The sequence below is a fragment of the Zonotrichia leucophrys genome, chromosome 7 (genome assembly GCF_028769735.1).
Source record: "Zonotrichia leucophrys gambelii isolate GWCS_2022_RI chromosome 7, RI_Zleu_2.0, whole genome shotgun sequence".
NCBI classification, from domain to species: domain Eukaryota; kingdom Metazoa; phylum Chordata; class Aves; order Passeriformes; family Passerellidae; genus Zonotrichia; species Zonotrichia leucophrys.
In genome coordinates this window covers 9884803-9912316 of record NC_088177.1, presented here as the reverse complement: position 1 = coordinate 9912316, position 27514 = coordinate 9884803, and the positions used below count along the sequence as shown (strand labels likewise).

Below are 27514 nucleotides of genomic sequence, written 5' to 3'. Positions count from 1 at the left end.
ACGGGGAGGGCTGGGGATGGCTCAGCGAGCTACACAGCCCTTCCCAGCACCCTGGGGAGCAGGTACATCACAGCCACCCCCCTCCATGCTCACCAGCACACTCGACTTTGCCTTCTTTGCCTTCTCCACAGACTTCACTGTCAGCCCTGCGGCGGACAGGGCCGCGATTCGGGATTCGATATCCGATATCTGTAGGAGGAGGAGAAAAGGCACACAGGTGGTGGTTGGAGGAGCCATCAGTGGCTCTGTCTGCCCTCTCTGGCTGGGCAGAGCATCTGCCAGGGTCAGGCCCTCACCTCACTCTCTGCCTGCTGCACCTGGGCAGCTGCTGAGGCCACTTTGTCCTCCAGCTCCGACAGCTCCGAGTCAGTGGTGCCGCTGTGCTGAGCCCCCTCCTCAAGCTCCTTCAGGGTCTTCTCAAGCTGGTAGGTCTTTCCAGCAGCCAGGTACACCTGAAATGCAGCAAAAGGAAAAATTGCACTGAAGAATTAACCTTCTTGGAGCTCTCCTCTCCTGCAGTGGCTGCAGCCCTGGATGCAGCAGCTCCTGCCACTCTTTTTTGACCGCCTTGCTGCTTTGCAGCACAGACAGTGCCAGTCAGCTCTGACACGGCTTTCCTTCTCATTTTATCCCTTCCCTGGGCTTTTGGAGAGCAATTACCAACAGTGTGAAGTGGTGAGAGGCTCAGGAAGGACCAAATCTCAGTGACCTGCTGGAGAAGCAGCAGCCAGCACTTTGTGCTGTGTGCTCAGAAGGAAAGCAGGTACCAGCTGCAAACCAGCTCAGGCTGCTGTGTCCTGTGAGGAGGAGAAAAACTGACTCTCCCAACCTGCTCAGTCTGTGTTGCTGGGAGCAGGGTCAGAGCAGGGCAGCCTTTGCTGCCTAGAGAAGAAGGCTAAAAGGATCTATCCCAATAAAACCTCTGGTTCTATCCCAATAAAACCTCTGCTTTTACTGCCACTTGTCTCCTCCCAGGTTACTCCAAGGACACAGGTCCAAGCCAGGCAGCTCAGGAAGCATTAACACATCCCTATGCACTCCCATCAGATGATCAGATGTTCTGCTGACTGATTCCAGGATCTCAGCACTGCCATGGCAATTTCTGCTCCTCCAGCCCTCTCAGCTTTCCCTGGGCTGGGCATTGTGCAAAGCTCCCTCTGCATACACTGAGCTGCAGAGCCCACCCACCCAAATCACAGCACCACACTCCCAGGGCTCCCAGTGCAAACTCTAAGGCCATGCACCACCCAACCTGAGCCACAGGGATTGAGAGATGAGCCACAGAGTGTGTCCCAAAACCCTGCTCCCCATTGCAGGGCATTCCCTACAGCAAAACCCAACTACCCAGATGGAGATCCAGCCCTTCTCTGAGCTGTTTCTTTGGAGCTTGGTATGGGGCACTGTGGGTGCACAACATTTCCACAGGGAACAAATTCCTATGGGTTTATGGTGGCTAAAGAAGCTGTCAGTGCTCCAGGGTCATACAAACCTTGCAGGGGGATTGGGCTCTGGCTGTGGACTTGTCACCTGCCCCAGGTACAGGCAGCCTTAGTGAAGAGAGGGGTGATGCAGCAACCACCTGAAAGCAGCTTTCATGAACGCCTTGATGGAACACACACACTGCTGGAGAGGAGCTGAAGGGAATGAGGGAATGGGGCACGAGTTTTGCTGGAGCAGGGACTGCTGAGATCCAGCAAAGCCATGCTACAGCAGGGTGGGGACCAGGAACCAAGAAAGGGAAAGCCACAAGACAGAGCACCTTCTTTTGCTGCTGTACCATAAGTCCAGACTTTTTAATCTCTCTGCTGACCATCCTTTCAGAGCTGACCATCCTTTCAGAGCTGACCTACCCCCTAACAAGGAATTCCGGGGTGGGTGATTCCTTTGCGTTCCCACCCTGTCACAGACATGTTTTATGAAAAATCCTTTCCTTAGGATTTCTTTTCTCCTGAGAAGCTGAGAGGCCTCAGGAACAAAATGTAAACAGTGATTGTCTGCTGCTGTGGAATGCAACAGGTGAGTCTGTGATTGGTCTCATGTGGTTGTTTTTAATTAATGGCCAATCACAGCCCAGCTGGCTCAGACTGTCTCAGTCAGTCACAAGCCTTTGTTATCATTCTTTTCTATTTCTTGCTAGCCTTCTGATGAAACCCTTTCTTCTATTCTTTTAGTGTGGTTTTAACACAATATATATCATAAAATAATAAATCAGCCTTCTGAAACATGGAGTCAGATCCTTCTCTCTTCCCTGGTCTTGGGCCCCCTGTGAACACCACCACACCACCCCTCCTCTGCCCAAAACCTCTGGGGAGCCTTACATTTTCCTCCAGCTCCTGGTACACTCCGGCCACCTCTCTCCCAGCTGGCAGGTGCCCTGCAGGGAGGGCCCAGCCCTGGCTGTGTCCGTGCACCGACTCCCACACCGCCTCCTCCGTGGCGTTTATGGCTCTCAGCACTTTGGCCGTGATCTCACTCAAAGCCTGAGCCGACGACCTCTGCCAGAGCCAAAGCACAGGGAGGGAGGGGGGGGAAAAATATGGATGTTGTGAAAAATGTGTATTTTAGGATTGGCTTTTTGCAACTATTCAAATGAATATGATATGTGTTGTGTTAGAAAGTGATGCTGTATTAATTCTCTTAAGTAGTGTTGTTAAATATAGTTTTAGGTTATAAAAAAAAATGTTAAAATAGAAACTATGCTGTGTAGGATACTTTTTTTTTTGTAAAGAAAGGACTTGCAGAGAGATAGCAGCATCAGAACACCTGAATCTTTTAGAGAAAAAGAATTAATTGCTCCATTATCAGAAGAAATGAACTTCTTCCCACTTCGAAGGCGCTCTCAGGATTCAGAGGAAGAAGTTGACACTGACCAGACAGAATCCTGTGTTTAAATGGAATTTATGCATCATGTATGAGGGGTATGAATATGCAACAGGCTGTTGCTTTTAAGGGTTAATCCTCTGTTAATGTGGGTCCTTTTCTGGACTTGTGCTGCCCAGAAAAAGGTACCTGGACTGTCTGTAACTCTTTGTTTCTATTGTCTCATATTATCCTAATCCAAATCGTCCAAATTATTATTACTCTAATTGTATCACTATTTTTATAACCATTTCATTACTATTAAACTTTTAAAATTTTAGAAAACAAGTGATTGGCATTTTTCACAACATTATGTTGATGTGGTGCATAAAACAGCACAAGCCAGGGGGGAGAGGGGCACCAGAGCTCCAGGAGCTGTGGGAAGAGGGAGGAGTGGTGATTGAGGGGCTCATGAAGGACTCTCCACCAGCAGAGCTTTGATTTCAGCCCATGCTTTCTGATGAGACAAAAGAGGTCACCTCCAATACTTGGAGAAGAGCTTAGGGAGGGATGTTTCTCTCCCTGGAAGCACCTGAGGGCCACTGGGTTAGCCAGCAGTTGAGATCTAATTGCAGCATATTGCTTTACACCTCAGCGGGCCTGAGCGGGGATGCAAACAACTCCTCGAGTTGGTGGCAAAGGAACAAAATCAGCCTGACCCCATAAAATGATTGTATTGCCACAATGACAGAACTCGGGGCTAATTATGTCCTCTCTTCCCACCCCAAGGAGCACTGATGGCAATAACTGCCTCTAAGTGCTGCCCCTCGGCTTGATGAGGTGCTAAACACGGGTAAAAATGCCCTAAGAAACTCATCAGGTCTCTCCTAGCTGATAATTCCCTAGAAACCAAGGAGATGGGGGTGACATATGTGCTGGTTGTGTTGACAACTGCATGTATTTCCGGGCAAGCTGTCCTGCAGAGAACCAGCTAACTCAGTGCAGATGATATTTTTATCATTTTATGGTGCCTTCACGGTACAGCAGAGTTTTTTCCACATTTTCCATTAGGTTCTTGTGCTTCCATCACAGTGCTCCCCCAGTCAGAATATTTCCTCTTGGCTGGAGGAACCTCCTGTCAAAAATCCCTCAGAATCACACAAAATCCAAACCTGGATTTGCTGCAAGTATAAGGAAAATTGGTGCTAAACATCATCCATGCTGGCAACATTTAACCAAGGCTGATCCAGCTACTGCAGGCATTTCTACCTCAATACTCCTCCCTGCTTCAGAGCAGGGCCTGGGGGCATAAAAGTAAAAAATCTGGAGGATCCAGGCTTCATTTGATAAGAAGAAACCAGAATCTTACACTGATACCAAACCAACAGTTCAGGGTTTCAAACACAAAAACAGAGGTTTCAAACACAGAAACCTTGGCTTGGTGAGTTACCACTTATCTGCACTTAATTAGAAATGGTTATTAAGATGATGCAGATTGCTCAGTCTGGCAGAAGTTAAGTCTGGCTGCAGCAAGCATCTGAAAGCAGCTCTCAGGAAAAAGGAGGCAGAAAAGGATGCTGTGGGTGAGGATCAGGAAAAAGGAGGCAGTAAAGGATGCTGGGAGTGAGGATCAGGAAAAAGGAGGCAGTAAAGGATGCTGTGGGTGAGGATCAGGAAAAGGGAGGCAGTACAGGATGCTGTGGATGAGGATCAGGATAAAGGAGGCAGTACAGGATGCTATGGGTGAGGATCAGGAAAAGGGAGGCAGTAAAGGATGCTGTGGGTGAGGATCAGGAAAAAGGAGGCAGTAAAGGATGCTGTGGGTGAGGATGAGGAAAAAGGAGGCAGTAAAGGATGCTGGGGGTGAGGAAGCTCTGCTGCTCAGTGAGAGCACAGCCAGTGGTGCCCAAACCCCACCAGGTTTTGTGTGGTGAGGAACAAATGCACACTAAAGGGAGGCTTCATAGCACCATGAAAGTCACCACAGAATCCAAGCTTTGCAGGAGAGGAGAGGGGCAGCATGGTGCCTGTTCCCTTCCTTTACCACCATTTTAGAGCAAATTCACACATCCCCTTTCCACAGCCAAGGCAGGAGGGAGAGGATGAGCAAACCTGCTGACCTCTCCATCTGTGCTTTAATTAATTAATTAATATTAATTAATATTAATAAGTATATTAATATTGCTATTGCTGCAGACCAAACAACTCACCTCCTTCAGTAAAAAAAGGCAAAATCAAGTAACAATCAAGATCTGCTTGCCAAAAGTGAACTGCATTAACTATAAAGCCATGTCAGCACAAGCTCCACCTTTTCCTGGCAGGCAGGAACAGAAGCTTATCCATTTAATCCTCATTTAACAATTTCTTGGGGATTGAGAGGATTTGAAATATCTTCATGCAGGTGCATTTATTTGCATTTAGATGCATAAATTACTATGTGTTCATCCCTAATGGATTATTTTGGAACCTATGCACAACTGGGGACACACTGCTGTGATCTCTCCCCCTGTCCCCACGGGTCACCCACCACAGAGCAGGGACAGGAGGCAGCACAGAGCTGGAAATCTAGCAGAGTGGGGTCAGGGATTTAGGGATTCAGGAGCACTGACAAGGTGTGGAAAAGACATTTCAGGCTGCAGCAGGTGCCTGACAAAGGCTGCAGGAACTAAATCATCACCAAGATCTTCTCCCACCACAGAGCTCTTCTCCATAGTGACTTCCAGATGCTGGGACCACTCCTTCAGGTAGATGTGGAGGCTGTGCACCTCTCCATGACAGGCAGGAGCCTGCAACAACTCTCAGAGGCTTTACTTTTGATTTTTGGCAGAGGCTGGGAGAGCCTACAAGGAGAAATATCCAGATCTAACACCCCAGGACTTCCCTATCCCTTGGCATTGTTAATGCAGACACAGCCACAGCCCTGGTGGAGGTGTGGGACAGAAGGAGAGTCACAATTTCATGGTGTAAAACCACAAAGCACTGAGAGCAGCAGGAGCCATGGATGCAGCCTGGAATGATGTGGGTGACAGGGCACAGATTACCTTTCTAACATCCCTGGTCATGGCCTCGGTGGAGGAACTCATCTCTGGTTTCTTTGCCCTCTTCTCCTCCTCACGCTCCTCCTCGTCAGAGGAGACTTCTTTGTCACTGATGTTGCTGGCTAACTCCTCCAGCTTCCTCTTCAACTCCTCCTCCTCAGCATCAGGGTCAGTGTGGGACTCTGGGGCCAGAGACTGGAGGAGCAGGAGAAGGGAAAGGTGTGAGAACCTCCTGTGGTGGGCACAGGGCCTGCCTGGGCCCAGACAGGCTCAGCAAGCAGAGGAACTCGAGGAGTGGGAGCACAGAGGGGCTTCCAAACCACCCCAGGGCACAGCAGAGCCCAGAGAGCTCTGCCCCAGCTCCTCCCTGAGGAACACAAACCCCTGACCTGAAGAACCTCCACTCCCATTTTACTCATACACAGAACCTGTGAGGTTTTCTCCATGGAAAATTGCCTTGAAAAGGTGGGGATGAGGGATTTGGGGCCAAAAATCACCACATTTTCATTAGGAGCCATGGCATGGCTGGTGGCTCTGAGGGCCAGAGGGGCTTCCAAACCACCCCAGGGCACAGCAGAGCCCAGAGAGCTGTGCTGCAGCTCCTCCCTGAGGAACACAAACCCCTCACCTGAAGAACCTCCACTCCCATTTTCCCCACACACAGAACCTGCGAGGTTTTCTCCGTGGAAAATTGCCTTGAAAAGGTGGGGATGAGGGATTTGGGGCCAAAAATCACCACATTTTCATTAGGAGCCATGGCATGGCTGGTCACAGATCACAGGAACCCAGAAACAAGGTCAAGCAGTCATGAGAATGGCCACTCCCTGAGGTAACTTCTGGAACCTCTAGGTGATCTCATTTGGGATGAGAACCCACACATCAAATTTCTGTATAGGATAGGTGGCAAATTGCCACCCACCCCCGTTGTTAGGTGCAATTCATGGCAGCTGGAGAGGAATCCTGTTAAACTCCCAGGCACTGGAAGAGATCTCCAGAAGTTCCTGAATTTGCTCAACCCTGAATTAAGATGGGAATACAATTACCTGTGTCATACGTGGTGGGGTTTTGTCTGAGCTGTTTTTTAACAGCCTCCAACAGCAGCATCTGCAGCAGGCAATATTTTTTTTCCCAGGCAACCTATTTCAGGGCTCTGCTATCCTTTCTGCTAGAAAACTTTGCTTTGTAATTAACCTCAGCCTGTCCCACAGCTGTTTGGACTCACTGCCTCTGCCCTGATTTGCCCTGGATATGGGAATAAAGTGTGGGAACCTGACACTGTGAGAACCTCTTACTCCCTTGGCCAGGATTACTGATGGAAACCATGAATGATTAAAATTGTGGCCAACCCCTTCTGTGAATTTTAGAGAAAAAAAGGAAAAATTGCATTGTTCCATCCATGCCTGGGGGCTTTGCCTGTAATTATCACCATCCATTCTACTGAGCCATCAGCTGCCAGAGTGGTGATGGGTTCACACGAAGGAAAAGAGTGCATAGTCTAAAATTAGAAGCCCAAAAATCAATGTTAAGCGGTCTAAGTATTCACAGATTCTGCACTCTTGCTCAGCTTTAACTTAATTTAGCTGCTTTCTTCCAAGTTTGATGGCATGGTAAGGTCAGGGCAGCTCAGAAGAGAGGCAGAAATGCTCCTTGACTCAGCTCTCACAGTCACAATAACCTGGTGCCCTCCTCATAGGCACACTTGAGTGTCCCATGAGTTCAAATGAGCTGTCACAGCTCTGGAGACACAGACACCACCTAACAAAACTCCTGAAATTTGCACTTCATGAAGCATCAGCCTGAAACCAAATTTCCCTTGTGCAGAGGTGGCAAGGAAGGTACCGGGTCTAAATGGGTTCAATTTCCTGCAGTTTCTGCCCTACCATGCAATGTTTCCTAAGGCACTCCACCACCTGGAAGTGGAGAACAGCCTCCAAAGCCAAAACAGGAGTGAACTCAAACAGCCCAGGTGGTTGTGGCACTTGGGGACAGGGTTCAGTGAAGGCCTTGGCAGCGGCAGGGTTGATCTCGGAGCTCCCTTCCAGCCTAAATATTTCCATGATTTTGTGTCTCCCTGCAGCGCTGGCTGCCTCTGCAGCGGGCAGGGGAGGGGAGCAGCAGAGCCCAGGGCCCATCCCTGCAGGATTCCTGCCTGGTTACCTCGTCAGGGCGCGCCAGGATTTTTTCCTCCAAGCGGTTCAGCACGCGCTCGATTGCGGACATGCGAGTGTTGAGCTCATGGATCTACAGGAAAGGGGAGAGAGAGACAGGGAGAGGGAAAAGAAGGAGAGAACAGAACAGACCAGCCACCACAGTGAGGAGACCAGCCACCACAGTGAGGAAACCAGCAGGGGAAAGCAAGCAGCAGCACACTGCCACCGTGAGAAGAGTTGAAAAACATTAAAAAATAAAATCTTTTTAAGGAATGGCTTAAAAATGGCAGGAAGTCCCAGGAGGTGCAGAGCAACCTCAAATCTGGAAAACTCCGAGCAATCCCAAGCCCCCAGCACAAGGCAGTTCCCACCAAAGCACCTGGAGCTGTGATGCAGTGAATGGAAAACCTCACCACCAATAAAAGCACCAGCCTGTAATGAAGCCACCCATCTCACCATTGTTCCCATGCTGCCCCAAATTGAAGTCAACATACATTTTCACTTCCTACTAACATGTTTTTCAAGCTGTAACCACCCCATCACATGCCTGCCAACACAGTGGTGGAGAGGAATCCACAAAAAAAAAAAAATCAGAGTAGAAAAACCTGAAAGTTTTCCCCACCACTTTGAAATTTTCTGACTTCTCTGATGCAGATGCTCGCCCCTCTCTTCTCCCTCAGTCTTCTGACTAAAAAGGGGGCATGGGGAGAAGGGCAGAGAAATTACAGACAGACAGAACCCTGGAAATCAAAGAGAAGTTACTTCCTGTGCTCAAGAACCAAGACAAACCTTTGTGGTGAGGGTGGATTTGGATTAGACATTAGGAGGGAATTGTTCCCTGTAAGGTGGGCAGGCCCTGGCACAGGGTGCCCAGAGCAGCTGTGGCTGCTCCTGAATCCCTGGAAGTGCCCAAGGCCAGGCTGGACAGGGCTTGGAGCACCCTGGGACAGTGGAAAGTGTCCCTGCCCATGGGAGAGGGCTGGAATGAGATATTTTTCAGATCCATTTAAACTAAAATGTCTCTATGATCACTGTAAACATTAAAAGAAGCTTTTTTATTTCCCTTTAGAAATGGAAGGTTTGTTTTCTTTTAAAAAACTAAATCTCTTTCCTTTGATCCAGACAAATAAAACATAAATGATGATAAATATTGCCTGTTTCATGAGACTACCAGTGCATCACTGCTGTTCTGAGTGGCTTCTGCCCATTCAAAGGGGAGCAAGCAGCAAAAGCAGCAAGCAGAGGTGGTAACAAAGAGATGTGAAGGGTGGGCTTTGTTTTTGTAACAATTTCCATCCTCTCACTCAGTTTTTGTGCTCGCCAGCCTTTGATTAATTAGACCCTCACAACAGCCAGGCATGATTGCATCTGCTTAAGGGAAGATGAATATAAAAACCTGGCCCTGTGGAGAGCAGAGCTGTCATCACCAGCCCGAAGTGGAAGCACCTCCAGGCAGCATTAAACCCCCAGGCAGGAAGCACTTCAGCCCCATTGCTGAGAGGTTTTTCAGTCCTGTTTGAGGCCTGAGTCCTGCAGGGCTCCCAGGGGCAATGAGAAGCCTCTGATGATGGTGACAAACCAGGAGTCACCACTGCCCCATCTCCATCAGGAAGAGAGATCAGAGCCTGAAGCACGGGCTGCTGTTGATATTGATGGGTATCTACCAGCTGGAAAAAAGCTTCATTCTCCTTCCCAGTCAAGGCTGGCTTTGATGCACCCCATTTGGGCACTTCTCCTGCAATTTTCCCAGTGTGACAAAGGCTGGCAAAGTGGGCTCTGCACTAAAACATTCAAGGGAAAATAAGCTTAAAGCGCAGCCCACAACACCAGGTAGGGGAAACTACCCCTTGCTGCTGAGAAGGGAGGACAGGTTACTCTAACAGAAACTTTTTGTAAAGAAGAGGAGCCAGACTGCATCAAGACTTTGGGAATCCAGAATCACTGAGCTCCCTTGTGGTACAGCAGGATGGCTTCTGGAGAGAAACTTGGTATATTGGAGCTATTCCTTGTGGCTTGGTCCTGTTGCTACCTGACTTTTAAAAACGTGGAGGCAAAGACCCACACAGTTACCAACTCAGGGCTTCTTTTTGTGCCTCATAAGTGCTTTTTAAAATAGAGTTCTTCTTTTTTTAAAGTTTTGCTCTTGGACCTTCAGCTCCTGGAGTCACAGGAACATGGAAGAACCCCTGATTTAGCTAGAGCTGGGTGGTAGGATGGTTGCTGGCTGTAAACACATCAGCAGCACAAAGGGCAGCGAGGATGGGGAGCTATTTCAGCTAATTAGCAACGCTGCCACAAGAGCAAATGGGGGTAAAGTGGGACTGAGAAGACGCCTTGTAACCATTAGGGTGACAGGGCTCCACACCACCAGGTGTGAGGGAACAAACCACACTGCCCGATGTGGGATGTGGGAGCTTTCCCAGCTCCTGGAGGAAGTTGTGGGAGGCGTTGGTAGGAATTTGGGCCCATTTGCCCACTGTAAAGCACGGTGCACATTTCATGCCTAGCATAGCATGGCCTCATTAAGGACACCCAGTCCAGGGCTCTCCCATTTACTGCTGGCTGAGGAAGGAATGGTATTTGTTAATTAAAACATGTGCCCACAGGAGTAAATGGCAAAGAGCAGCTTTGCCTACCCAGGCACGCGAAGTGTGGTGCTGAGGCGTCACAGACACATTTTATGAAAAATCTTTCCCTTAGGATTTTCCCTCCTGAGAAGCTGAGAGGCCTCAGAAACAAAATGTAAACGATGGTTATCTGCTGCTGTGGAATGCAACAGGTGGGTCTGTGATTGGTCTCATGTGGTTGTTTCTAATTAATGGCCAATCACAGTGAGCTGGCTCAGACTCACTGTCCCAGCCACAAACCTTTGTTATCATTCCTTCTGCTATTCTTAGCTGCCTTCTGATGAAGTCCTTTCTTCTATTCTTTTAGTATAGTTTTAATATAATATATACCATGAAATAATAAATCAAGCCTTCTGAAGCATGGAGTCAGATCCTCAACTCTTCCCTCATCCCAAGACCCCTGTGAACACCGTCACACTGAGGGATGGCTGTGGTCACAGATCTCACTGATTGCCCAAAGAGGGCTCCAGGACATGCCAAATTACCAGCTGTGAGACTGTAAAGTGATTCTGCCCCTGCATCTGCAGCCAAACACCACTCTGCATTTTGCTGCTCATGAGATCTGAGGAACCGGATCAACTTTACCATCCTCACTGCCCACCACTGGCAAAGGGAGCACCAGGAACAGCAGGTCCTTGCTTGGGAATTAAAACACAAGCTTAGATCCTGTCTGACACCTTTCTCTATGCTGTTCCCCCCATTTCCATCACTCAGGAGAGGTATGTGACAGGTCACCCTGACCCACTCCTACCAGGCAGGAACACACTGCAGAGGAAGAGAAGGATCTTGGTGCTTATTAAGCATCCATCTCCAGACCTCCATCTGCTTATTAAGCACTGGCACATCCCATTTAAGCAAGCCTTTCTGGAGGCACAAGAACCCACAAGTAACTCAGATTAATAAGGACAAGCTGGGAAATCAGCAGCAGCAAGGGCAGGATTGTTATTGTGGTGGCAGCACATGCCATGGAAGCACCAACCAGAGCTGCTTTTCTTTGTGCTGCGACTGGAAAAGCAAACCCCAGCTGGCCACTGCTGCTCCTCTTCTCCCCTGAACCACCCTGCACCTCAGAGGAAACGAGAGGGACGTGGCCAGGGGTGTCAGCAGAGGCTGCTGGTACCTGGTTGGAGGAGTGGCTGATGTTCTCCTGGGAGGAGGCTCTGTTCCTGCGCTTGCTGGGCTGGACTGGCAGCTGGGCTCCCCTCAGCTCCTCGTCAGACGTGTCCATGTCGGCCGAGTACCGCGCCCGGGGCGGTTCGTTCCAGGGCAGGCCTCAGGGAGAGAGAGCAACAGGGCACTCACAGGGGTGCTCAGGTTTGGATTTTATAATTTTCAAATTCTGTGCTGCTTTAGTGTGCAGTTCTGAGCTTCATATTAGGGCATGGTGAGGTGTCTTCACAGAGCAGGGAGACAAAACAATTCCTTCTATAGCTGGGGACCAAGGATAAATGATCCAAATCTCAGGCCCAAGAGCACAAACAATGTGGAATGAAGAGAGAAAAACAAGGAGGATGAGACCTCATAACCTTTATTTGCATATTGGACAACTAACTCCAATATGCAAATGGACCAAAACTTATAAAAGTGAGAGACCTCGTGATCATTTTGTGACCATTTTGGTTCATCTTGGGTGCAGCCCTGACTGGGCTCTTGTGCTGCCCAAGGTGGATCCATTGAGGCCTTTTAATAAATCCTTGCCTTATTCTTTAACTCTGTCTGGCCTCTGTTCTAGGTCAGCCTTCATAAGGCATAAACACCCCTGAGTTTCTCTCTGGGCATTGGCCCTATCCTTAAAACAAATAAATAATGAGGCATTTCCCCAGATCAGACTTCCTACCCTTTGGCAGGAGGGGCTTCTGCAAGCCAGACCAAGTTTAAGGTCCAAGTTTAAGGATGGGCCAGGCTGCAGCTCTGCACTCTGTGCCCACACAGCACTGAGCACAGCAGGGTCCCACACAAGGCATGAGGAGCACCATCCTTGCTATCATGCCCTGAACAGGCTCACCAAAAACCACCACTGCCTTCTCAGTTTTGTGGGAGCCCAGGTTTGGCTCTTGCCCTGTGTGCACTGCCCAGGTGCTGAAAGATGTTTAGACTTGGCCTAGAGAGGTACCAGCCTAGGATGGAGCATTTAAAAAAAGTGGAAAGCCTCCTGTGTAAAGGAGAATTTCAAATGAGGCAAAAACAATGAGAGAAAATGGAATTAACATGCATGGGGATCTTGTTCCTGTGATGCCCCAGCAGGACTTGGAATGGGAATTTAAACAGCCATGTTAAGGTCTACCCAGCCTTCCCAAATGTCCTGAAAATACAGCCAGGCCACTGGAGACACAGAAAGACATATTCTACATTTGCATATACACAAGCCAATATCCAACCCTCCTGACTCTGCCATCCCTGTAGGGAAAACAGAGGTTGTAAAAGGCAAATTCTGCCTCTTAGAGGTTATTTATAGACTCACAAACCCACAGATCCTTTAGCCTACCCATGCACCCTGCCCAGTCACAAGCATGCCACTTAGCAACCACCAGTTCTTGTTCAAGTCCTCTAAAAACTCAAAGCTTTCTGCAGCCACAAGGTCCTTTACTAAAGAGTTGAACTCCTCTGCCTGCAGCAGGAAACACAACCCATTGTTTTTAGCACTGGATTGTATCTAGCTTCTGCCCTGGAAATCACCAGTAGGTATGAAAGGGATGGACACCTGAGGAACAACCCCTTTGGCTTTGTTGGGAGCAAGATCTGCTCTTTTACAACTAAATAATGTCAGCAAGATTCTTTCCTAAGGAAAATCCCTTTTGCAGACGGATAACTCGTGTTGACGCTCTTAGTGGCTTTGAGATTGTTCAGGAAAAAAGCCCCCAAAGCTGTTTCCACTTTGTTCCAACGCCTTCAGCCACTTGTCCCAAGAGGGTACAAGGGGAATCTGGCCAAGGGCACCCACCAGGCTTTGGGTTCCTCTCCAGGCTCCTCCTCCTGCGCGCGTTGACGGTGAGCCGAACCTCGGTGCTGAAGTGCTGCTCCGGAGCGCTGGCCCCCGGCTCCTGCAGCACGTGGTGGAACACCAGGTCTGCATCCCCGATCCTGGACTCCTGGGAGACATCTTCAGCTGAGGTGGGGAAATCTGGGAAGGACTGAAGAGTTGAGGGTGCTGCTGAGCAGCTGCCCAACGGAGATTCCACTGGTGTCGCCCCCACCCCATCAGTGGCGCTGCCTCCAGCTCGGGGGCCCCCAGAGTGAGAACAATGTGGAGATGTGGCTGCCCCTGGATATCCCTGGAAGCATCCAAGGCCAGGTTGGGAGGGCTTAGAGCAACCTGGGGTAGTGGAAGGAGGTGGAATGAGATGATCTTTACACTCCCTCCAACCCAACTTGTTCTATGATTCTACAAATCCTTGTCCCTCCTGACCTCCACTAAGAGCTCCTCTCTTAACTCTTCAATATATGCATGGATTGTCCTTTCATAATGCCAGTTATATTTAAATAAAATATAAAAGTTCATAATAATCCCATTTAAAGGCTTTGCCTGGCTGCTGAACCCTGAGCAATACTTCCCCTCACTGCCAGGGGGCACTGGTAACTTTTACAAGCACAGAGTTCCTTCAGCCAGGCTGCAACACCCTCTGATCTTTTAAAACACCATCCCTTTCTACCTATTCAAACAGCCACCACTTTAAATAATCTGTAATCCACAAATCCAGTTTGACAGAGGCCAGACCTCACACTGAATTCTGCTGCAAAAATAGGGGGAAAAGACAAACAAAAAGAGGGATCTAATTATTCCCCCCAAATTCCAGTAATTTTGCGTGGAATTGTGCAGATTTATTTGTTTAAGTTGTTACAGATCTCAGCACACCCTGCTTCTACCCAAGAATAGTTTAATCAGAGCATTTTTAAAAAGAAGGAGCTGTTTAATGCTTTAAAAGTGCAGTTTCACCAGGAAAGGCAAACAAGAGCAGCCCAAAAAGCTGGACCTGAAGTCTCTCAGGCTGGAAGACCTTTTGCCACACCCAGGGTGCCCCATCCCTGTTCCTCCCCAGAGCAGGAAGGCGGAATTGGTGAGCCCCTGGGCTTGGTGGGATCACAGGGCACTTTCTGGATCTCTCTGTCTTGCTCCTGGCCAAAGCTCTGGATACTACGGCACATCCAGCCTCCTATTTAGAAGTATCCAGCATTCCTGCAGTGTTCATCCCCCTGGCTGGCCTTCACTCTCGTTGGATCTGTGGGATTCATCTCAACCTCACAAAGATCCTGTGCCTCGTGGAGCTGCTGGCCAAACTGGATGGGAACATGGGAGAAGAACCTGATTTCATTTAACCCCTTGACCACTGAATCTGGTGGAAAACAGGGTATGTTCCACAGCCTGGGGACAACAACCATGGTCTGCTGAAAGCAAGGAAATCTGCAGGGACACGGCCAGAGAACCTCCTGCTGTCTCATCTTAGCACTCATCCTTACTTGGATCAGATGTCCTGCTCCTGACTTGGCCTGAGGCAAAGGACTTCAACTGGAAGAAGAGATTGCAAGCAGCAATGGAGATCTGGCCCATCGCCTCCCAACACCAGCTGAAGGAGCAGTGGTAGCAAGCAAGGAGGAGGAGGAAGAAAGGAAAGGAACCCCCCAGGAGTGTCCCAGTACCTGGAAAGCATCCGGGCTGCTGGCTGCTGGAGAGAGCTGTGCAGACTGGCGGCGAGACTGGGCAGAGTAATCCGAGTCCAGTTCGAAATCAAAGGGGTGCACAGACAGCAGCCGCTTTGTCTTGCACATCTTTAGCACACAAAGTGCAAGAAAGGCAAATTCAGTGTCAGACACTCAGTTGGCCTTGAGGAAAGGGGGAGGGAGGACCTTTCCTTAGTTTGCCTGAGTTTGCTCTGCTTTTTGCAGAGGGAATTTGGGCCTGACGCTGTTGTGCTTGAAGGGAGCCAGGTACAGCTTGTGCTGGTGCTAAAGGCAAAGGAAAGTGGGTTCCTGATTTCCACAGCCTCTGTAAGCAGAGTGAGAATCTCTCTCCTGGTTTATAAAGGCACTCTGGGGAAGCTGAGCCAGGTTACAGCTCAGAGAGAGACCCAGGTGATGCTTTTGAGCCCTGAAGCATCTCCTCATCCTCAGAGAAGGATGATACAGGCAGATGTCTCGGAATATTTGAGGTCATTAGTAAAAACACCCCAAGAAGGTGGGTGTCACAGACACCTTTTATGAAAAATCTTTTCTTTGGGATTTTTTTCTCCTGAGAAGCTGAGAGGCCTCAGGAACAAAATGTAAACATTGATTATCTGCTGCTGTGGAATGCAACAGGTGGATCTGTGATTGGCTCATGGGGTTGCTTTTAATTAATGGCCACTCACAGCCCAGCTGTCTTGGACTGTCTGGTCAGTCACAGGATTTTATTATCATTCCATTCCCTTCTATTCCTTTCTAGCCTTCTGATGAAATCCTTTCTTCTATTCTTTTAGTATAGTTTTAATATGATATATATCATAAAATAATAAATCAGCCTTCTGAAATATGGAGTCAAGATTCTCACCTCTTCCCTCGTCCTGGGGCCCCTGCAAACACCACCACAGGTGGGTTCTCATTATACAGGTGAGAGCTATGACTTTTATATTAATTAGTGACCTCCACAGTGTTAAGAGTAGGCCTTTTTTCCAGAGCACAAGTATTTATGATGTTACTGACATGGCTGTTTTTACACTAAGTGGGAGAAGAGCTTATCTCAGAGGAGAAAAACAGAGGAGAAAGGCCCAGTTCTGAAAGTGGCACAGAGAGCCACCATCACCATCACCCAGGGCAGGCCAGGGACACAGAGTGAGGCAGCTCCAGCACCAAACTCCTGCTGTAAACACCAAACTCACCCTGCTGTAGCGCTCTGCTTCAGCCCCACGAAGGATGTTGTCTTCCTCATCGCTGTCATCCCCAGCAGGGTCACAGCTGCTGAGCAGCTGGCACTCTCCTGCAGGGGACACAGGGAGCAGGTGAGTCCCCACCCTGGGGGTCACACCAGTACCTGAAGGTGAGGCCATGCTTCTTATATGGAGTGAAAAAGCCCAGATTAAAGTAACTCCCCAAATTTATTTTTTTCTGCTGGCCTCTCCTTGCTTCCCCTGCCAGATGTGCACCATCACAGATGTGGAAGTGAAGGGGCACCCCAAGGTCCATCTGGGTGACTCCACTGCTTGAAGGCTCAGGAGCTATTCCTGATTCCCATCAGCTCTTTTGTTTATCCATGACCCACTGCTTTGAGATAAGGAGCTTGCAAACTTCAAGTTTGGCATGTAACTGAAAGTCCTCTTGTATCCAAATCTACCCAAACGTACCACAATGCAGGGGTTGAGCACTACAGACCATCTCCACTGCAGTGGAGGAATGTTTTCCCTGGTCTGACCACTCCAAATCTCCTCAGAAGGGCCCACAGCTCTAAGAGTGTGAAGACATAAAGGTTTTGGAAACCTTGCTTGAACTGCAAGCCCCCTGCTTCAATCACCTTCAATCAACTTCAATCCCCTTTTTTACTTACTGTTAATGTCTGGCAGGCTATAAACTCTGTCATGAAGACCTAAACAAAGAGAAAAATGGTGGGAAAAATGAATAATCACATTTTCTTCCTGTTCCTGGAGCAGAGGGCAAGCCTCAGAGCCATGGCTAACTAGAATTCTCATTCTCTAGCCCTCACAAGAAACAATGGTTATAAAAGCTCTTTAAAGAGAACAAAACAGGCGCTTGGAGATTGGACTTGACTTTTAAAAGTCAAAGAGCTGCTCGCCACAGCTTCCCCAGGCTGATGCAACGTGCCTGGGAGCTGCAAGGGAAGGCACAGCCAACTGCAGATGGCCAGGGATACATCCCAGGAGGAGATCCTTGCTCGCTGGAGGGTCAAGCCAATTCACTGGTGTTAATGAAGTAATAAACAACAAAATCATTTCCCTTTGAAAAAGGCATCAGAATCTCAATTTAAAGCAGCCTAAGGCGCTGTTACCCTCATGCTTGGTTGGGTTTTTGTGTGCTCTGATGCATTTTCTGTCCAAACAATGCATGGATTGTCTCTCACTCCATTAAATTTTTTTGCTGCTATTTCTGCTATGAGTTGCCTGGCTAAAAGAGTGATTTAAAAGAGTGATTGCAGCAGTTGAATCAGGTCATGTCAATGGTATGTGCAAACTTTTCTATGGCTCCTCAAGATGGGAATAAACTCCACACTGGTTTCCAAAGGAAATAGGCCAAGGAGTAGGAGCACTATGAATAACAACCAGGAGCTGGTTAGTAATAATACTATACTAATATAATGATATATTTATGCACCCTTGGACAAAAATCAGAAATATGGAAGGTCCATGAAGCTCTGAAGAAAAGAGTTATGGTGACAGGTAGCTCACCAATTTTGGCACAGTTTTGTCAGTGCCAGGGGATAATCAGGTTGGTTGTAAAAATCATCAGGTCTTGGGGGAAAAAAAAAAGAGGGCTGGCTTTATCCTGCAGGTTAAACTAGGGTTAATTCCGCAAGCTCTGAGATGAAAAGACCAAAACTAAAGAAAAAAATAGAGCTTCAAATTTACGTACTTACAAGCTGCAGGGTGCGGGACTTTGAAAATTAAAGATGAGGCATTAGGGAATTTTTTTCATTGAAAGGGTGATTATGGAACAACAATCCTTGGAAATGTTCAAAAACACTCCTTGAAAGTGTTCAAAAACACATGGATGTGGCAGCTGGGGATGTGGTTTAATGGTGGTCATGGTAGTACTGGGTTGGACTGGATGATCCAGAGGTGTTTTCCAGCTGTAATGATCTTACATTCTCCAGCCTGTGGTAAAAACTTAAGACTTAACAGTAGAAAAGCCATCAAGAACACCTGTTCTGAGTCTGAATGAACAACCCTTAACCTCTGCTTCCTCCTTGAGACGTTCTGAGCATTCTTGGTCCCCCACATCACTCAGAGCAGCACCACCACTGCTGTGGTGCAGCACAGATTCCCCAGGAGCAGCAGAGGCCATTCCTCACCCAGAAAGGCAGAGTTGAGCCCCTGGCCTGGCTGCAGCCTGCCATAGAGGGACTGGAGCACTTTGGCACTTCCAAACCTCTTGAAGCGGGAGCGCACGTGTTCGTAGTACCACTCCAGGGAGCCGATCTTCACGATCCTGCCCAAAGAAAGGAGGCACCCCAGGTCAGCAGGCACACACCCAAAAAACTCTGTCTTAACAAAAACACAGCATGCTTTCATCTAAAAGCATGCTGAATTTGGGCAAATGCTGTTGAGCCTCATCACCTTGTCCCTCAGAGCAAAGAGAAATGAGGAGTGGTGTTCCCATGGCTGGACTGGATTTCTTTAACATTCATGTTGGTGACATGGGCACTGGGATTGAGTGTTCCCTCAGTTCCTGACACACAATCACATGCTGGAGGGCAGGAATGACAGCCAGAGGGGCTGTGACAGCCTTGAGAGGTGGGGCTGTGAGAAACTCATGTGGCTCAACAAGCCCAAGTGCAAGGTCCCGCCCCTGGGTTGGAGCAATCCCAAGTGAATACACAGGCTTGGTGGAGAATGGATTGGGACGAGCTCTTGGAGGAGTATTTGGGGGTGCTGGAGGGTGAGAATGTTGACAAGAGCCAGAAATGTGCACTGGCAGCCAGTGCTGGGCTGATCCCCAGTGTGGGCAGCAGGGGAGGTGGGAATTCTGCCTGTCTCCCCCAGTCAGGTAAGACCCCACCTGCAGAGCTGCCTCCATCTCTGGGGTCCCCAAAAAAGGATGTGGAGCTGCTGGAATGAGACCAGAGGAGGCCACAAAGGTGCTCTGAGGATGGAGCCCCTCTGCTCTGGAGCCAGGCTGGGAGAGCTGGGGGTGCTCACCTGGAGAAGAGAAAGCTCTGGGGAGACCTTAGAGTGAGTGTGTCTAAAGGGGCTCCAGGAGAGCTGGACCAGGACTTGAGACAAGGGCTTGGAGTGACAGGACAAGGGGGAATGGCTTCCCACTGCCAGAGGGCAGGGTTAGATGGGATTTAGGGAAGGAATTCTTCCCTGTGAGGGTGGGGAGGCCTTGGCACAGGGTGCCCAGAGAAGCTGTGGCTGCCCCATCCCTGGAAGTGTTCCAGGCCAGGTTGGATGGGGCTCTAGTGGAAGGGTGGGGAGGTGGAACTGGATGGGCTTTAAGGAACAAGATGGGCTTTAAGGAATGAGATGGGCTTTAAGGAATGGGATGGGCTTTAAGGAACGAGATGGGCTTTAAGGAATGAGATGGGCTTTAAGGAACGGGATGGGCTTTAAGGAATGGGATGGGCTTTAAGGAACGAGATGGGCTTTAAGGAATGAGATGGGCTTTAAGGAATGGGATGGGCTTTAAGGAATAAGATGGACTTTAAGGAATGGGATGGGCTTTAAGGAACGAGATGGGCTTTGGGTTTCCAGCCCCAAGCACCCTGTGATTCCCGGAGGAGCAGCACCTGGAGAGGCGGCAGGGATCACAGACCCAGCCCTGCTCCTTCTTGTGGTAGCGGCTGCAGTTCTTGCAGGTGTAGAAGCGGCAGTCCAGGCACTGCCTCTTGCTGTTCAGCAGGAACTTGAAGGGCTGCAGGCAGTGCACACAGTGAGTTTCATTTAGGTGGGACTGACTGGTCAGGAACTCCCTCTTGCTGCTCTCCTGGTTGATCTTGCATTTCAGCTCCCTGTAGAAAACAGCCCCCCACAAAAAGCAGGAATTTGAGTTTGTTGCTGTCTCACTGCAAACCCTCACATGGCAAAGCCCATCACGTCACAATCATTTCAGGAACGATTTTCCAGGGAACGTTGCAAGTCTGCAGCTTGTGGAAACAGCTGTAGGGCAAATCTAATAAATGACATATCATGAGTTAAATAAGCTAACAACAAAGTGGGCTCCAGATTCAGGATGGGTAACTGGAGTTTAATATTAGATTTAATTTAATATGAGAATCACAGAATATTCTGAGTTGCTCAGGGCCCACAAGGATCATTAAAAAAATAAAAAAGTGATTGTGCCAAAACCTGTCCTGTTTGTTTCACAGGGTGTTGATCATTAATGCCAGGAACCTCGGGAGAGCAACTCTTCTCAAACCCTGTGGCTGTATCCCAACATGACACAACCTTCAAGCCTGGAGTCCTGCAGGGAATTAAAATCTTTCTGGAATTCTTAGTTAAAAAAAAAAGGTGTGGGGGAGAAAGAAGAAAAGAATTCTGGGATTAAAAAGGATTAAAATTCAGCAGAGAACTTTATTATAAAGTTATGTGTAACAAGGCTCTGGCTGTTCAGAGGATGCAGCAGGGGGAGAGGCTTGTGACAATCCCGTGAAAGGGAAGCCCTTTCCAAGAGCACTTTCACCTGCAGTGCATCCCTGCAGGCTTCCTTCACTCTCCAGACCTGGCTGCCAGAGCAGGTCCCCATGGGAAGCAGTGTCTGCATGAGGCTGAGGCCCAGCAGCAGCTGGGGACAGCTGAGATGCCTGCCAGGCCGGTGGGGCACCCTGCACTGCCCAAAAGCTCTCTCTGTTTGCTGCCCGTGCCATGCACTGCCTCAGGCATGTTTGCCTTTGGGGCCACAGCTGAAAAGAAAATGTTTGACTTGCAGGGAAGGTCCTAGAAAGTTGTTTTCTCTCTAGACAGGATTAGGAAGCTGTGTTTCCCAGAGCAGAAGTCAGCTTGGGTTAAAGCCCCCAAGCAAGCAGGTCTGGAGGCTGCTCCAGGATCACAGTGTGGAGCACGAGGCACTGGTGATGCTCCCAGGGCCTGACTGACGCCAGGGTGACCACAGCAGGAGCCTGGCTGGCCCTGGGAGCAGTGCTGGGACTGGCAGTGGGAAGGGCAGGCATCTCAAGCAAGCTAATCTCTGTTTAACCTAATCAGTTTGCACATTAGGGCTCAGCTTTTGATTTTATTTTTTTTCCGAGGAAGGATTTTCTGGCCAGCTGGCAGCCAGCACACTGTAAAACACATATTTTGGTGTCACTCCCTCTGCTTGTGGTGACACAGGAGTGACACCAACTTGCATTTCATCTGGGAGAGTTAAAAACCAGCATAAAGACAGAAAACTGGGCACCTGGCTTGTATAACCTGCTGTTCACCATCATCCTAGCAGGGATTTGGACAAACTGGTGCAAAAGTCCCAGCAGTAAATTTACGTGACTTCTGAAAAGAAACCCTCAAACAGAAAACCCCTGGGTTGGACTTTGCACTCCTTTTCCACTCCCGTGCTAAGGCTGTAGCCAGCAGGATCCAATCTTTTTTACTAGAACTGCTTTTTCTGGTTCCCAGAGACCGGTTGGATCCCTTCAGCTCTTCTCCCTCACCCAGCAGACCTGCCAAAGGAAGGAAGAGTCTCGGCCAAACCAGTTTGAAACCCGCAGGAACAGCATGCCTCTGGTCTCCTCTTGCTGGCAGCAGCAGCAGCCAGCCCCTTCCCTGCTCTGCTCACGGCAGCATGAATAAATCTGTGCTCTTGGGATGCCAGCTGCAGCAGGGTTGGACCTACAGAGCTCCAGGAGAGATGCAGGGAGCCACCCCCCAAAAATGGGGTTGTAGGCATGGAAAGAATCAGGGAGAGACCCCTCAAAATGGGCATTATTTAATTTTTTGCCCTCACACGCCTGTGCAGCTTGTGGCCAGCTGAAGCCTTTGTCCCTTGTTGGTGAATAACTTCTGCCAAAACCAAAATACAGAGAAGCAGCAAAAAAAAGGAAGAAAAAGACCAAGCTGGGGAGGGGGTGGACAGGACATTTCTTCAAGGCTGGCAGGTTGGGACAAGCCCGGTGAATAGAAAAGTAAATGAATAGAAAAGTAAATGGGGCTGGTCAGAGCACGGTGTGAATGGCTGCAGGGTCTGACACAATGTCACATCATGTCCCAGCTTGTTGCAGGCAGAAAATTCTTGTGCAGCTCCATGTCCAGCACTCAGGAATGTGGCATACTTTCCCAGGCTGGTGGTCTGGTCTGTTGCAGAAATTATTCAGAAAGCACAGGAATTTCTGAAGTTCAGAATGCATTAAGCCAGCCCTCTGCAGAGAATGATTAAAGAAGAAAATAAAAATAAGAAACCAGGGGAGAGGATCCTTGGGAGGAGAGACAGCAGCTGGGAAGGAGCATCCCAAGACCTTCCCCCATCCTGCATCTCCCAGAGCATGGAACTCAATTTGGAAGCTTTCTGGGCAGCAGAGGGGACCCAGATAAGCCAGTCTGGCGCCAAGGTCGAGTAAAGAAGGAATTCACCTCGCCCAATTCTCTGCTGCAGGGCACAGCAATGTGGGTCTCCACCTCCTCCCTCCAGGCTGAGCTCAGATGCATCACAAGGGAGACATTCACCCTTTGCAGGGTGGTAATTTTTTTAAATACCCCTGTCTGATCTCCTTCCTGCTCTTCAGAGCCACCAGCAGAGGAAGGCAGCAGATGATGATATTGAATTATCTCTGCCTCCCACGCAGGCTGTTTTTTTCTTAGGCAAAAAAAAAATAATCAGGGGGATGAAAAATACTTGACTGAGAGTTTTGTGTAGCCATTGGTGTAAATCCCACGATTGGAAGGTTTTGGGGGATGCAGATATCCCAAACCGAGGATGGCTATCACTCCTCACCCCTCCTTTTGGATCTGATAGAGGAACTAACGAGCTCCTGCTTTCCAGGCATTATCGTGGTATCAGCACCAGCCCTGGCACACAAAATTCAGAGCTGGGAGGGTCTGAGAGCTCAATGGGAGTGCAGCACAGCCCAAATCCAGTCTGAGAGCATGGACCATCCCTCTGGGATAGTGAGAACTTGGCCAGACCCTGAAGAGGGTCACTGCAGCTTCTTGAAATATGTGAAGGCATTATTAAGTTCAGCATCTGATGCAGGTCATGAACAAAACCTGAACCCCTGTGATTTCTCATGCTTAAAACTTAATCTGATCTGATAGAACATTTTTTAAACAGCACTTTCGTCCAACACCCTGAAGTTCACAGAATTTGCTGCTCCAGTGACTTTTCAATCTTTTCCCAGTTTGTGGGCCCCTAAAACTTTTCCAGGACAGCACAGTCCTCAGTATTGCATATTTAAGGCTACTAAAATAGGTTTACTAGTAGTAGTAGGTTTACTACTCCTCTCAGTTATTTTTCCAGGAGTCTTCAGGGATCTGAGGACTCCCAGGACTCACTGAACAACTCCTGCCCTAAACACACGAGACCCATCACATGAAGCCAAACCAAGAGAGCCGATCCCCATCCTCTGCTCCCGGGAAGCCTATCCTGGGAGAGCCCCACCAGCCTCACGGAGGCATTTCCTGGTGTTTGTCCCCATAAAGCGCGGCGGAGTCACCGATCCGCATCGCTGCCGGTGGCACGGCGCCAGCTCGTACCTTGGCTGCCCGAATGCGTCACCTTGCCGCTGATAACGTAATCTATTCACCGTGCTCGACCTCCTTGTTTCATCCCTACACCCCACGATGTCCTGGCTGCTTTGCCCCCAACTCAGGGGACGGGACAGCAGATACTCACTCCAGCCGTTCCTCCTCTTTTTTCCGCAGATCAAAGTCCCGCCGAACGACTTCCCAAACATGCTTGGCTTCTTCATCGGTGAGCTTGGAGAGGTCCAGCTTCCTGCCCATCTCGCCGAAGCCGCTCCCGTTACTCGCTGCCCCCGAGCGCTCGCTGTGGGGACGCTGCTGCTGCTGCTGCTGCTGTCGGAGGGGCGAGGAGAGCCCGGCCCCACCTCCGCGGCTGCCCATATAAGCGGGCAGGGGCAGAGCTGCGGGCAGGCCAGCCGGCTCCTGCCAGCACCACAGCCGCTCTGCCGGGCGAGCCGGGCTGGCACGGCGCCTATCGCGGCGGGCGCTCCGGCAGGGCCGCCCTGCCTTCCCCCGGGCTCCTGCCCGCAGCTGCACGCCTCGCCCGCCCGGCTGGGGCTGCGGGAGATGTTTACTCTGTGTGTGTGTGCCTGCCCGATGCAGGGTGTGCGAGTGAAAGGGAGCCTCCCCGGGGAAGGCAGGCCAGGGGCTCGGGGAGGGAGCGCAGCATCCCCGGGAGGAGCTGTGCCTGCACGCCCGGGAGGACCGGCTCCATCGGGATGCTCTGCTCCCATCTCCCGCGTCTCATCTCATTTTGCCCCCAGCAGCAGTTTGTGAGGAAAACTTTGCAGCAGACACTGGCGTCCTGAGCTGCTCTCGCAGCAATTTGGGCAGCCGAGCTCTTTGCTTGAGGCAAACAGCTTAATTAGGACGCAGCGCTTCCCTCGCTTGCCGTGAGCAAGAAAAGACGGTTCGACAGGATTTGGAGAAAAGCGCTAAATACACCACGCAACCAAAGAGATATAAATTGTAATATATATATATATATATATCTCCAACTGCCGTCTATTGCTCAGTAAAACACTCCCTCTGTGCCTAGGGATATTAAAGCAAACCCATTTCTCACCTTCATCGCAGCAAACATTGATAGTACTCTTTTTATTTTTTTTCCACCCTGACAGGAATGTAAACAGGGAGCAAGACAGCAAGACCAAAGAGGAAAACTTCTGCCCGATGGGACTAAAATCCCTGCTGCTCACACAGGGGTACAGGGAATTATCCACCCTGATAACTCACTTGAAACAAAGATTAGATTAAGCTCCATGACCAGAGCCAGAAAAGCATTTTGAACCCAAATTAGGATGGATTTTGTGCAGGAAAGGTGATGACTACAGATGCAGCGTTTGAGCTTGGATATCGGGGACGCATGATCTCCTCTGGAAGCCAAAAATTGATTTCCAGCAGAGGTGCCGACAAAAGCAATCAGTTTATTGGCAGGAGGCAGACATCGGTCGGGCAGGTCCTTATGTAAGCTGGAGAGCCCTTGCGCCCCGCTGCACCCGAACAGGGAGCGGTCAATAGCCACTAATTAACATCACAACGAGACCCTGTTCCAGGGCCTCCCGACCGCCCCAGATCCCAATACATCCTCCTCCAAAAGGATAAAGAGGTTGCTTAAATCAAGAAGATGTGGCCTGCTATGCAGTGAAAATGGGGGAAAAAATTGCAAGAGTTCAGCAACGCCAGTACCCCCTAAAAAGGGCTGGCTTAGCCAGCAAACCACCTCAAGGGAAATGTCCCTGGTGCAGGAGTAAATTCAAAGTATTTATTGCCTGGGAACAGAGTCTTGTTAGGAAAACTTTCCTCTCTCAGCTCACTGGTGTGTATAATAGCAAAGATAGAATTGTTTTCTTTTTTTTTTCCCTCTCTCTTTCAAAGCAGTTTGTTGGATTTTGTAGCAGTTCAGACCCAGCAATCCTCTGCCTTAAGGAGGACAATCAAACCTGCCCGCCACAGCTCCCTCTCCTATCATACAACTGTGAATAAAGGCTCCTAAATATTACAAAATCATGCAAAAGAAAAAAAAAAAAAAACAACAACAAAAAACCCCCTACACACCCAGAACCTCTGAGGCAGACACTGTCACACGGAAGCCTTCAAAAAATAAGTGGATGTGGCACTTGGGGACATGGTTTAGTGGTGGAACTGGCAGTGTTAGGTTAATGGTTGGAGTTTTAAAAGTCTTTTCCCTTTGTGATTCCAAGTTGTAGGGCCAGCTGATGTTATATGTCTGCCTAAGTCCACCAGCCCCTGAAATGACTACACATGTGTGGGTGGAGATCAGGATCAGGGATGTAAAGGAAAAGTTACATGTTTCCTGTTAGCTGGAGGCTCAAATGGACCTTGATTCCAGTTGAACTGGGGACATGGTGGCAAAATAAGCTAAGCCTCTCCTGGGAAACCAGGCATAGATGGATCCCAGGCAACATTTCTAATTTTCATTACTGCCAAATGAGGAAAAGAATGGATTTCTGGGGTATCTTTAAGAGATCTTCTAGCTGCAGGGCCACTCTTTTAAAAATAACAGTCATATGAGCTGTTATCTTTGCAGTTCTTGGTAATTATTTGTAAGACAACTGTGAGCTGATATATGGGACATGTGGCCTGGCCCTCCTCCAGCCATTCACTTCACAATGTTTTAACTGATAACTGGAAGGAAATCCATAATCTGAGTTCAACAAAAAAGATGAGGGAAGATAATATCCAGTTGCTCCTAAAGACAGCAAACACCACCTCAGTGAAGCCACCCAACACTCCCACATCCTCATTTTCTTCCTGCTGAAGGGGTTTGGACAAACCAAAGGGCAAAACCCCAATAATTTCTCCAGTACCCAGTTTTCCAAACAGCTGCTTTAAGTGCTGCAGAAGGAAGATGTGCCTACACAAGGTGCTGAAATGGTGATTTTCAGTGGAGTCTGCTCCAGCTTTGCTTCTCACTCCATCAGCACTGATGGGTGTTTTGCCTCCCCTCAACACAGGGTCATCCCAAACACCTGGCCAAGCTAGAGGAGTTTCCAAAAGCCAGATAGAGTCAAACCATGAACATCCACCAGCAGCTCCAGCCCATTTGAAAGCCACAGGCAGAGAGGTCACAGGATCCTTACTCACAGGAGCATAACCAAAACAGGAGCTCCAACAAGCACGTTGCTGCTGACCCCAGGAGTTTCCTGGGTGCCTCTGCCTCTCCTCTCCATCCTCCTGCAATCATCTCCAAGTCATGAGATCTCGCTGGGATGGCATTCCTTCTCCTTTCAGTTTCTTGGCAGCTTTACAAAGACACCTTATCACCACCATCATGCTGGAGAAGAACAAGCAGGACAGGGAAGGAGTGCACAATGCCACTGCTATTTCTGTATGTGACTCACGAGGGATTGCCATGGGTTTCATCTATTAATACAGCAATTAAATTATGCTATGGCATGACCACATCTCATTTGGAATGACCCCAACAGCCTCACTTAGAGAAAATAACCATTCAGCTTTAATTATCACGGATAACGATGCTCTGACATCTGTAGCAATTAGGAAACTATCAACTGAGAACACGAAAACAAAGTTTGTGGAGTATCATTGGTGGGGTTGAAGATATAAGG

General features: G+C 49.1%; 1 protein-coding gene across 3 annotated transcripts in view; it reads right to left on the bottom strand.

The window, feature by feature from the left end:
• Positions 1 to 24656, bottom strand: part of MLPH (melanophilin) — a 28847-nt gene extending 4191 nt beyond the window's left edge. Inside the window, exons 1-13 of one of the 3 annotated variants that reach the window (XM_064718032.1) lie at positions 24073 to 24656; positions 20042 to 20263; positions 18605 to 18741; positions 17126 to 17164; positions 16464 to 16561; positions 15250 to 15378; positions 13556 to 13745; positions 11735 to 11886; positions 7995 to 8078; positions 5841 to 6032; positions 2319 to 2495; positions 297 to 452; positions 94 to 189 (exon numbers count right to left, since the gene is read on the bottom strand). In XM_064718032.1, coding sequence (XP_064574102.1) covers positions 94 to 189; positions 297 to 452; positions 2319 to 2495; positions 5841 to 6032; positions 7995 to 8078; positions 11735 to 11886; positions 13556 to 13745; positions 15250 to 15378; positions 16464 to 16561; positions 17126 to 17164; positions 18605 to 18741; positions 20042 to 20263; positions 24073 to 24302 — 1902 coding nt within the window. In that variant the 5' untranslated portion in view covers positions 24303 to 24656. The remainder of the gene's footprint in view (positions 1 to 93; positions 190 to 296; positions 453 to 2318; positions 2496 to 5840; positions 6033 to 7994; positions 8079 to 11734; positions 11887 to 13555; positions 13746 to 15249; positions 15379 to 16463; positions 16562 to 17125; positions 17165 to 18604; positions 18742 to 20041; positions 20264 to 24072) is intronic. The other 2 variants (XM_064718033.1, XM_064718034.1) reach the window with 2 other exon arrangements.
• Between the last annotated feature and the right edge of the window lie 2858 nt (positions 24657 to 27514).